At 44.9% G+C, this 12,943-nt stretch overlaps 1 protein-coding gene across 1 annotated transcript in view; it reads right to left on the bottom strand.

The window, feature by feature from the left end:
• Nucleotides 1–12,712, bottom strand: part of LOC149462509 (uncharacterized) — a 117,835-nt gene extending 105,123 nt beyond the window's left edge. Inside the window, exons 1-2 of the mRNA XM_089676841.1 lie at nt 12,671–12,712; nt 9,638–10,267 (exon numbers count right to left, since the gene is read on the bottom strand). Of these exons, the coding sequence (XP_089532967.1) occupies nt 9,638–10,267; nt 12,671–12,712 (672 nt within the window). The remainder of the gene's footprint in view (nt 1–9,637; nt 10,268–12,670) is intronic.
• Between the last annotated feature and the right edge of the window lie 231 nt (nt 12,713–12,943).

Raw genomic sequence — 12,943 nt, 5'->3', positions numbered from 1 at the left:
CATTTATTGTTACCTGTAAACAGTGAGCACATACGGGAAAAATAAAAACGCTCAATTTAAGAGAGCTAATTTTCCAAGGCTGAGAGCTGCTCTCCAAGACTTAGACTGGGAGGGAATATTGGCATCGATGAACACAACACAGAAATGGGAGTTCTTCAAAAAGACTGTATATGACCACACTGCAAAATATATTCCCATGAGCAACAAGTATAAAAGACTAAAAATCAAACCTATGTGGCTTACGGCCAAAGTTACAAAAGCGATAGATAATAAGAAAAGAGCTTTTATTAAATATAACAATGAAGGAACGCGATCATCGTTTACACATTACAATGAATATAACAGAATATGCAAAAAGAAAATAAAGGCGCAAAAACTGAAAACAAAGGACAGAAAGATATCAGGACGACCCCAAAACATTCCTCCAATATATGAATAGTAGAAAGGTCCGGTCCCAGCATGTAGGCCCTTTACAGAACCATCTAGAGGGGGTGACTGGGGACAAAGAGAAGGGCAATGTACACTGTGTTCCAAATTATTCTGCAAATTCTATTTAAGTGTCACAAAGATGAAATATTTTGTTTTTCAGTGTAACTCATGGATGGCATTGTGTGTCGGGGCTCTTTTGATCACTGAAAACAATCTGGGACACCTGTGATGATTAGATTGGCCGGTGAGCCCAATTTAAGGAAAAACTACTAAAAGACGGTGTTCCACATTATTAAGCAGAGCACCATTTTCAAGCAATATGGGGAAGAAAAAGGAACTCTCTGCTGCCGAAAAGAGTGAAATAGTTCAATGCCTTGGATGAGGGATGAAAACATTCGATATTTCACGAACATTTAAGCGTGATCATCGCACTATGAAGAGATTTGTGGCTGATTCAGAGCACAGACGGGTTGGTGCAGATAAAGGCACATTGAGGAGATTTCTGCCAGATCCATGCATCGGATCAAGAGAGCAGCTGCTAAAATCCCATTACATAGCAGCAAACAGATATTTGAAGCTGCTGGTGCCTCTGGAGTCCCACGGACATCAAGGTGCAGAGTCCTCCAGAGTCTTGCAGCTGTGCATAAACCTTCTATTTGGCCACCAGCAGGAATGGCTGCATTGGGCAGAAAAATACATGAAGACTAATTTTCAAACAGTCCTGTTCACTGATGAATGCTGTGCAACCCTGGATGGTCCAGATGGATGGAGTAGTGGATGGTTGGTGGATGGCCACCCTGTTCCAACAAGGCTGTGATGTCAGCAAGACGGTGGTGGAGTCATGTTTTGGGCCGGAATCATGGGAACAGAGCTGGTCGGCCCCTTTGGGTTCCCGAAGGTGTAAAGATGCAAAGTATGTGGAGTTTATGACTGACCACTTTCTTCCCTGGTACAGAAGGAAGAACTATGCTTTCCGTAATAAAATCATCTTCATACATGACAATGCACCATCTCATGCTGCAAAGAATACCTCTGCATCAATGGCTGCTATGGGGATAAAAGGAGAGAAAGTCATGGTGTGGCCTCCATCCTCCCCTGACCTCAATCCTATTGAGAACCTTTGGAGCATCCTCAAGCAAAAGATCTATGAGGGTGGGAGGCAGTTTACATCCAAACAGCAGCTCTGGGAGGCTATTCTGACATCTTGCAAACAAATTCAAGCAGAAACTGTCCAAAAACTCCCAAGTTCAATGAATGCCAGACTTGTGATCTGCTATCAGATAAGGGGTCCTATGTTACAATGTAACGTGACCGCTTCAAATGTTTAAACAGTTAAAATGTTGTTATAAGTTTGATTGAAATAGCTTTTGATTTCAGTAAATATGCTGCAAACACAACAAATGACAATTTTCAGTTCTTTACAACCTATAAAGTGTTTTGAAACTTACTGTGTGTAATAATTTGGAACAAAAATCCTGTTATCATTAGGAGGTTTGTTCAATAAAATGTGAATTGTACTCTTCTAGTTGTAACATGAGAATTCTGCCGACTGTTATTTACATCAATTATTGAGGGAAATGACAAAAATATCATTTGCATAATAATTGAGAATACGGTGTACAGCGTGTCCAGAAAGTATTCCCATTGGTTGGATGTCTCCTCTGTTCATACAGCGCATCCAGAAAGTATTCCCATTGGTCAGCTGTCTCCGCTATTCATACAGTGCGTCCAGAAAGTAATCTTTTGAAATCTTTGGAATTTATTAAAAATAAAAAACAAAAAAAAACCCTGTACATAAGAATTCCCAGCCTTTGCCATGACACTCAAAATTGATCTCTGGTACATCTTGTTCCCAATGATCATCCTTGAGATGTATCCACAACTTGATTGGAGTCCACCTGTGGGACATTCAGTTGATTGGACATGATTAGGAAAGGCATAAACCTGTCTATAGAAGGTCCCACAGCTAACAGTGCGTTTCAGAGCACAAACCAAGCCATGAATGCAAGGAATTGTCTGTAGGCCTCTGAGACAGGATTGTATGAAGGCACAGATCTGGGGAAGGGTACAGAAAGATTTCTGTAGCATTGAAGGTCCTAATGAGCACAGTGACCTCCATCGTCTGTAAATGGAAGAAGTCTGGAGCCACCAGGAATCTTCCTAGAGCGGTCCGCCTGGCCAAAATGAGCAATTGAGGGAGAAGGGCCTTAGCCAGGGAGGTAACCAAGCACCCGATGGTAACTCTGAAAGAGCTCCAGCATTTCTCTGTGGAGAGAGGAGAACCTTCCAGAAGAACAACCATCTCTACAGCACTCCACCAATCAGGCCTGTATGGTAGAGTGGCCAGACGGAAGCCACTCCTCCAGTAAAAGGCAAATGGAAGCCCACCTGGAGTTTGCCAAAAGGCACCTGAGGGACTCTCAGACCATGAGAAACAAAACTCTCTGGTCTGATGAAACGAAGATTGAACTCTTAGGCCTTAATGCCAAGCGTCATGTCTGGAGGAAACCAGGCACCGCTCATCACCTGGCCAATACCATCCCTACAGTGAAGCATGGTGGTGGCAGCATCATGTTGTGGGGACTTTTTTCAGTGGCAGGAACTGGGAGAGTAGTCAGGATCGAAGGAAAGATGAATGCAGAAATGTACAGAGACATCCTTGATGAAAACCTGTTCCAGAGCGCTCTAGACCTTAGACTGGGGCGACAGTTTATCTTTCAATAGGACAACGACCCTAAGCACACAGCTCACATAACAAAGGAGTGGCTACGGGCCAACTCTGTGAATGTCCTGGAGTGGCCCAGCCAGAGCCCAGACTTGAACCCAATTGAACACCTCTGGAGAGATCTGAAAATGGATGTGCACCGACTCTCCCCATCCAACCTGATGGAGCTTCAGAGGTACTGCAAAGAAGAATGGGAGAAATCGCCCAAAAATAGTTGTACCAAGCTTAAAGCATCATACTCCAAATGACTTGAGGATGTGATTGGTGCTAAAGGGGATCAACAAAGGATTGAGCAAAGGCTGGGAATATTTATGTACAAGGGGGGGCTGGGAATACTTATATAAAAGGGGGGGGCTGGGAATACTTATGCATATGGGTTTTTTTTTGTTTTTTATTTTTAATAAATTGCAAAGATTTCAAAACTAACTTCTTTCCTGTTGTCATTATGGGGTATTGTTTGCAGAATGTTGAGGGAAAAAATGAATTGGATCCATTCTGGAATAAGGCTGTAACATAACAAAACGCTGCAAAAGTGAAGCTCTGGGAATACTTCCTGGATGCTCTGTGTGTGTGTTATAGTGTAGCCATACCCAATGAGCAGTGTAGCCAGCTGCCGGATATGTCATTAAGCAATACCGGGACACTTACAGATGGGATTATAATGAAGCCTTTTCCCCCTAGTGCCCAGTGGTGGGAGGGCTACCTCACTTCCTGTTAGTAGAGTGGACCCAATTCTCCTACAGCAGAGGATCTTGGGACCTGTAGTCCTATAGCCAATACATATTGTATTCCTGAGTGCTGACTGAACTACAACTACCAGAGAGCAGGCAAACCAGAAGGTTTCTTGGAGAACAGATATATTCTACTGCAAGTTTCAGGCTGGCTTTCTTGGTACGGGATTCAGAGCTGGACACAGGGAGACTGCCCTTCTCCTGAAGAAAAGGATTGTGGGTCTGTGGACGTGGGACTCTGGGTAGTGGTTCTGCATAGCTGTGACTTCGACTACCACCCTGGGATTTCATCAGTCTGTCTGCAGCGGGGCTGTTACTGTCGGGCCACCACACAGACATCGCTGTTCGCTGTGCCAGCAGGCTGTCAGGCAGTCACTCCACACATCTCTGTAGACAGTCAGGAGCCGATTCAAGAATTCTTTGTTCCCTATCAAGACGGGGACAAGGTGCTTTGGGGAGGGGAGCCTGCTATTATTATGACTGCTATTATTTTGAACACAACTGTGTGTATATATATATATATATATATATATTGTGGCAGTGCGGTGTCCTGCCACGGTCAAAATAAAGCTGAAAACCCTGGATTCTCAACCAGGCTGGTTGAGGGGCTCCAGAGAGTCGATGTATTGCAGAGGAAACTGGCTTTTCAGTTTCCTCATATATTCATTAAGTCTGTTTTTGGGATCTGGAGCCTGGAGATTTCAAAGAGATCTGGGAGGGATGAAATCTCCAATCCGGGGTCCGTGTTTTGAGAACCCCCAGCACACTGATTGCACAGGTGTGTGCAGGCCTTTTTATAGAGTCCTAACCATAGTTCTGGGCTCCACCCCAGCAGAAGGAGTCAGGAGGGCTCCACCCTGGCAGACGGGAGGTCTCTGCCTTGGAGTCAGGTGGAAGCCAGACTAGCTGTGTGCTAGTGGCCATAATTTGGGAAGAGTCTGCAGGAGACAGACATTGAACTGTGTACAAGCCAGGAGGCTGAATATTTGTTGGTATTTGCTTGATGGTGGATACCCCTGCGTGGGAAGCATGTTATTTGAACTTTCTTGTAAATAAAATTGGGCAAAAAGGCCCTTAAAAAGAGGCGAGTTGCTGTGTGCTTTGAAGAAGCTCTACCACTCTGAAGTGAGTTCCCACAATATATATATATATATATACTAGTACCATCATTATTATCATTACTATTAGATACTGTCCCCTCTCTATTCTGTACCCCATATTAATAATGATTCTATGTTCCATCTATTGTAGTGTGAACTGTGATAATGCCATACTTGGTACTGCAAGTGTCATTGTGTAAGTCCTGCACTGTCATTATTGCTGCCTCCTCTATTGTTTTCCTCAAGCAGGATTCTCTCATTATAATCTTTATTTCTATACAATTTCCACTTCAATGTATTATCCCCAACAGCAAACATCTGTACACGAGTCCCTGTGTCTCTCCTCCCTTCCTTGTGAGGGGTTAACTCAGCATAAGACCCCTCTCATTGGAGGCACTCCCTGGGAAGACCAGAAGCCACAGCTGGAACACATCTCACAGCCGTCCTTCTGGGATGTCCGGAGTGCGCTCCACTAGGTAAATGATAAGCCGGCTTTGGCGCGCAATGCCACCTCGTGCATAAGCGATAACCCGTCGGAGGCCCATCTCCTTGACTACTCCAGCGTGCTGCTGCCTCACTGCACATGTGCGATAGCCCGTCAAAAGCCCATCTCCATGACTACTCCAGCATGTCGCAGCCTCACTGCACATGTGCAATAGCCCATTAGAAGCCCATCTCCATGACTACTCCGGTGTGCCACCGCATCACTGCGCATGCGCCTCCACAGCCACGCACCTATTGGTGTTCGTTCCAATTCACCTCCAGAAGCCATATTTGGCAATGGCAGCACTTGATCTCCCTCTGCTGCCAGTATAGTAACACTACTCATGAATACTCCATACATCTAAAGACAAAGATCTGCCCAATGACCCCACTGACAGCCCACACAAAACAAGGACATTCTGGCTGCCATTGAAATGTATGTGTATACCTACTTTGTGTTCACATTTATCTCCATGGAAAGAAGCCAACAATTGAGGAACCAGCAGGCTTTTATCCAAAGGAATTATGTATTCAATTTATTCATTTTTACTTTTTATACATTCTGCTGATCCAACAATATTATCCCCATGAACCCCAATGCAGCATTCCCAATATGTCATTATTTATTATATGGGGATATATATATATACACAGACTATATGACCTCCTCATGTATATATTACACTGCCCTGCGTTTCTTACAGCTTTAATGCCGGTGAATGTTTCTAATGTCTCTTACTATACCTCTTGATGTGTAATGTATTGTTACTTGTGTGAGCATGTTGTGATGTCACCTTTGTCCCGCCTCCTTTCCCGGGACTGCCCAACCCAAGTGGGAGGGTCCAACCTCTGTCCCAGGGTATATATTGAAGAGGGCTGTCATTGCCAAGTCAGCTCTGATGAAGAAGGGACTGCCTTCGAAATGCATCAGCCTGACTCTGAGAACCTTCCCTTGTGTTTAGACTCGCACTGGTCTCTGATTGGTCAAGTCTCACTCAGGACTTTACACGCTTGTTATACTTCTCTGTTTGTGAGGATATTTTCACATCCAATAAAATCACATTTTACTGAGGTAATGCGCAAGGTTGGTGCACTTTCTTTTTGTTTCGCTTTCCAGTATTGGTCGGGCTTCCCCAGCCTTGTTTAGAGCCGCACAACCTTTGATGCCTTGGTGGGGAATTTCTTCAAGTTCCGGGTCCATCTATCCACCCTTGTTCTGGGCCATAGAGGGCAGGAGGGGTTGTTTTGTGTTTACACCCGCAGTACCATTACTCCAGTCACTTTCCAGGTAGTTACCATCCCCCATTATTATCACTGTCCCAGCCCTTTCCACCTGTGCGAGGAGCTGAGTCTCCACCTCCTCATTAACACTGGGAGGCCCATAACAGACTCCATTGATGACCTTTATAGTACCGCCCCTCATGTGCAGTTCTACCCATAATACTTCAGCCTCATCACACTCTCCATCAACTAGGTCCTCTTTCACACTCGCTCTGAGATCACTTCTCACATAGAGACAGACACCACCCCCTTTCCTATTTCCCCCGTCTCTCCGAAAGAGAACCTAGCCAGGAATATGAATGGCCCAGTCATGTGAGGAATGAAGCCAAGATTCAGCAATACCAATTCAATCCTAGTTCTCTTCATGCACCAAACCTTCCAACTCACCTATTGTGCTGGGCACACTTCTGGCATTGGGGAACAAACACTTTCATTCATCGACACCTTGTTCATTCACTGACACCTTGTTCATTCACTGACACCTTGTCCATTCACCGACACCTTGTTCATTCACTGACACCTTGTTCACACGGATTTTGTGTATTTTTTATTTTCATACAAATGGTACCAATTCCACTGGTTGTTTGTAACATGGGAACCTTCTTATTATTTGCCATAGCCCTCCCCCCATTCCATCCCCCAACAAGTACTGACCCGTCTGATCTGCCTCCCCCATTATAATTGAATTCTCCCTCCCCCCTCCATCCTAGTTTATATACTCCTCCAGCCTTCCCATAAACCCCTCCCCCAGCATAGCAGACCCCCTTCCATTTAGGTGCAAACCATCTCTAGCATATACAGTGAAGGAAATCATATTTGGTCCCCGGCTGATGTTGAATGTTCGCCCCTCACAAAGAAATGATCGGTCTACAAATCGAATGTTCGGTGTATTGTAACACTGAGAGACAGAATACAACAACAAATTCAGCAGAAATGTGTCTAACAAATGATGACGGATCTGCATGTTCATGAGGGAAATAAGGATTTGATCCCCTTCACAAAACATGACTTAGTACTTGGTGGCCAATCCCTTGTTGGCAATCACAGAGGTCAGACATTTCCTGCAGTTGGCCCCTAGGTTCGCACACATCTCAGGAGGGATTTTGGCCCACTCCTCTTGGCAGATCCTCTCCAAGTCATTAAGGTTTGGTGGCTGATGTTTGGCAACTCAAACTTTCAGCTTCCTCCACAGATTTTCAATCAAATTAAGGTCTGGAGACTGGCTAGGCCACTCCAGGACCTTAATGTGCTTCTTCTTGAGAGTCTCCTTTGTTGCCTTGGCCATGTGTTTTGGGTCATTGTCATGCTGGAACACTCATCCACAACCCATTTTCAATGCCCTGGCTGAGGGAAGAAGGTTCTCACCCAAGATTTGATGGTACATTGCCCTGTCTATCGTCCCTTTGATGCGGTGCAGTTGTCCTGTCCCCTTAGCAGAAAAACACCCCCAAAGCAGAATGTTTCCACCACCATGTTTCACAGTTGGGATGGTGTTCTTGGGGTCATAGGCAGAATTCCTCCTCCTCCAAACATGGCGAGTTGAGTTGATGCCAAAGAGCTGGGTTTTGGTCTCATCTGACCACAACACTTTCAGCCAGTCCTCCTCTGCATCATTCAGATGTTCAGTAGCAAACTTCAAATGGGCCTGGACATGTGCTTTCTTGAGCAGAGGGACCTTGCAGGCACTGTAGGACTTCAGTCCTTGTTGGCGTAGTGTGTTACCAATTGTTTTCTTGGTGACTGTGGTCCCAGCTGCCTGGAGATCATTGACAAGATGCTCACGTGTAGTTCTGGGATGATTCCTCACTGTTCTCATGATCATTGACAGTCCACGAGGTGAGATCTTGCATGGTGCACCAGACCTAGGGAGACTGACACTTGTTTTGTGTTTCTTCCATTTGTGAATGATTGCACCAACTGTTGTCACCTTCTCACCAAGCTGCTTGGCCATAGTTTGGTAGCCCAGTCCAGCCTTGTGTAGGTCTACAATCTTGTCCCTGACATCCTTGGACAGCTCTTTGGTCTTTGCCATGGTGGAGAGTTTGGAATCTGATGGTTTGATTGCTCCTGTGGACAGGTGTCTTTTATACAGGTAACACAATGAGATTAGCAGCACTCCCTTTAAGAGACTGCTTCTAATCTCAGCTTGTTACCTGTATGAAAGACACCTGGTAGCCAGAAATCCTGCTGAATGATAGGGGATCAAATCCTTCTTTCCCTCATGAACATGCAAATCAGTCATCATTTGTTAGATGCATTTCTGCTGAATTTGTTGTTGTATTCTGTCTCTCGGTGTTACACCGAACATTCCATTGTTAGACCGATCATTTCTGTGTGAGGGGCAAACATTCATCATCAGAGGGGATCAAATACACATTTCCTTCAATGTAGGCTGCACCCCAATGAAAAGTCAGCCCAGTGCTCTAGGTCAGGACTCCATTTTTATTCACCTGCCATCAATGGCCAACCCGGTCCCACACTTCATCCATGTCTTTGGGGGCCTTTGATCTCCTTATGAACTGTTTCTTCCATGATAAAGATCAGCCATGGAGTATATCTGAGGTATATATCAGGGTGTGCTTCTTCCCCACATGAGAGCTGGGATGTCCAGCAACATTCATCTAGAAGACATTTCCCGCACTCAAGGCACTAATACACCTCCAGGGTTGTGTGGGACCCCTGATGTACAGGAAGACAAGACTTCAGTGAGGAACATTTCCCTCACTCAGGACAGGAAAGTGGCTTCTCCCTGTGTGCAATCTCTGATGTCTGTAAAGACTAGACATCTGTGAAAAACATTTCCCGCATTCAGGACAGGAATACGGCTTCTCCCCCCTGTGTGATCTCTGATGTTTATGAAGACTGGACTTCTCTGAAAAACATTTCCCACACTCAGGACAGGAATACGGCTTCTCCCCCATGTGAGATCTTTGATGTGTGTTAAGATTGGACTTCACTGAAAAACTTTTCCCACACACAGGACAGGAATACGGCTTTTCCCCCGTGTGAGATCTTTGATGTGTGTGAAGATAGGGCTTACGTGAAAAACATTTTCCACACTCAGGACAGGAATACGGCTTCTCCCCCGTGTGAGATCTTTGATGTGTGTGAAGATAGGACTTCTGTGAAAAACATTGTGCACACTCAGGACAAGAATATGGCTTCTCTCCCGTGTGAGATCTCTGATGTTTATGAAGACCGGACATCTCTGAAAAACATTGTCCACACTCAGGACAGGAATATAGCTTCTCCCCCGTGTGAGATCGCTGATGTTTATGAAGTCTGGACTTCTCTGAAAAACATTTCCCACACTCAGGACAGGAATACGGCTTCTCCCCCATATGAGATCTTTGATGTGTGTTAAAATTGGACTTCACTGAAAAACATTTCCCACACTCAAGACAGGAATACGGCTTCTCCCCCGTGTGAGATCTCTGATGTGTGTGAAGATAGGACTTCCGTGAAAAACATTTCCCGCACTCAGGACAGGAATATGGCTTTTCCCCTGTGTGAGATCTCTGATGTGTGTAAAGATAGAACTTCACTGAAAAACATTTCCCACACTCAGGACAGGAATACGGCTTCTCCCCTGTGTGAGATCTCTGATGTTGATGAAGATTGGACTTCTGTGAAAAACATTTCCCGCAATCAGGACAAGAATAAGGCTTCTCCCCTGTGTGAGATCTCTGATGTTTATGAAGACTGGACTGCTCTGAAAAACATTTCCCACACTCAGGACAGGAATATGGCTTCTCTCCTGTGTGAGATCTTTTATGCACATTAAGTTTGTATTTAGAACAGAAACCCTTCCCGCACTCAGTACAGGAGAAGCTCTTCCCTGTTGGAAGGCCAGCCCGGTCCTGCACAGTCTGAGGTTCCTCAGGATACGAGGAATCTGATGGTCCATCTACACTGGGTGGTGCTGGATGGACATTGGAGGGAGCCGGGTTTTCTCCTGGACTATACTGTGTGATGTCCTCATCTTCTACTTTCCAGTCTGGAGACAAAGTGAGACAATCCTCTGAGGTTTTCCTCATCTCCCGGCCATGGACTAAAATACAAAGACAAAGAGGATTACTAGACAGGAGATGATTAGTTCCCCCAAACCAGGACTCCGCCCACATCAGGCAGCTTGGTCTCTGAGGAGCTTACAATTCCACCCTCAAGGTGTGATGGACTTGATGTGTGTGATGAAATGTCTATTTCATTTCATATTGAATAAAAAAGTGTATATATATATATATATATATATATACACATTTTTATACATATTTACTTTTATACTTTAATACTATTTCTTTCCACATATTTATAAATGTTTAGCATGAATATATATGTTGTGTGAATATTTTCTGCCTGCTGGGCTTTGTGGTACTTTAAGAAATCCTTGCTTAAGAAATGTTTGCTCACAGGCACAGACCCCCTCCCATCGAATGTTTTTCATTCTATAAGATAAGACTTGGAAGAAGATCACACCTATACCATGAGGGAGATTGTTTTCGTGTAAAGTGACCAATCAAAGACTAATATAATGCTTATGCTGTTATCACGTGATGTTCGCATCATTTTTCATATATAAACTCACGGTTTCAATTCAATAAATTAGAGAGAAGTTTTCACAGACCAAACGTGTCAGTGTGAGTTTCTTTATGTGCGCACATTCCAGAGCTGGCCAGCATCATAAATTAGGACAGGAACAGATAAGCACTGGACACTTCAGTCCTCAACTAAAGCAGCTGATGCCGAAACCGGGACTCCGGGTCATGAACCTGCAGCCAGCCGACCTGAAAGGGCGTTAGATGTCAGTCAAACCAGACGGGGCAGAGACTGATCACCTCTGGAGCATGGTAAGATATATTTTGCTATCTTACCAGTGCTTATCCTGTCTTTGTTGTTGATTCATTCCTGTGCCTAGTACGGCTGCTAAAGGTCACTAAAGGCAGGTAACCTTGCTTGCCCGGAGTTTATTTAAATCTACCTGCAATGCTTATCTGTTGCCTGGTTCTCTGTTGTGTGTTTGTTTTTTATGTATCAGTCTTAAGGTGGAAGAGGAGTGGACCTACTGAGGGTTTTGACACATAATTTCTCTTGGGTGTGTGGTAACCTTGTCTGTTGACCACAAGATAGGACGTGTCGGGTACGCGTCACGGTAGTGTGACAGCGGGTGCCGTAACCGTGTGTGTGTGGGTTACGAAGAGTTACTCAGTGATCTGTACTCTAGCCCACCAAGATAGACTGATATGTCATGTTCTAAATGTGTGTCTGGTTTAATGTTTGCCATTCATGAAGACGGTTGGGGTTTGTTAAGGGTTAAAGAGAAAGGATATAGTCAGGAATTGTTAGGACGTCATCCTCTGTTTTCTGATTTGCCTGAAGTGTTAGTTTTCCGCCTTAATGTGCATTACCCTGTAAGGGGGGGTATTGGGAAATCAATTCAGCAGATAGAAGCAGAGGCGAGAGGGGGGGGGGCACAGTACAGAAAGGTGCCCCTGCCAACTGGAACAGCTGGAAGATTGTGAACAGAGTGAACAGCAGTGTGTGAAGAGTCTTGGGTTTCTTTTAGGAAGACCAGAGACAGGAGGAGATGGGTCAGACGCTGATAAAATTTGAGAAAGGAATGTTAGCATGTGACCTGGTTGCACAAAGGGAGGGGGAGCAGTATGTGAAGGGATTAGTTAAGTTAGTGAAAGTATGTGGAATCACAGATAAGGGGGGTCGTTTACAGCCGGAAGAATGGCAGAAATTGATAAAAGAAAAGAAAGGTGTATTAGTTGATAATAATTTATTGAGGACAGCAGAAGCTTGGTACAATGTAGCTAAAACTATACATAAAGAGCAGTGGACAGAAGAGGTATTGCAACAGGGAGGGAAAACTGTTTATGTATACCACCAATGTGTTGACATTGTAAAGGAACACCCACCGCCCTATATTTGGTCTGCAGACACTGGGCTCCACCCTTCATCTACCGCCCTCTCCTCTGTCCTTCCTGCCCAGCGCACTTCCTGATGGCAGCCATCTTGCTGCACCTGCATTGTCATTTCCTGCCCAGCCCAGTACACTTCCTGGAGGTGGCCATTTTGGTACACCAAATCAGATTTCCAGAGAGCCTATGCCTCAAGTGAGCCACCTCTACCCAGTGTGTCCAGTCTTACAAGCTGATGGTACATTCTACATACCCCCGGATGTGCCGCGT

The sequence above is a fragment of the Staurois parvus genome, unplaced genomic scaffold (assembly GCF_062004578.1).
Source record: "Staurois parvus isolate SC_StPar_1 unplaced genomic scaffold, SC_StPar_1.0 ptg000174l, whole genome shotgun sequence".
Taxonomy (NCBI): Eukaryota; Metazoa; Chordata; class Amphibia; order Anura; family Ranidae; genus Staurois; species Staurois parvus.
This window is presented reverse-complemented; position numbering and strand designations above follow the sequence as displayed.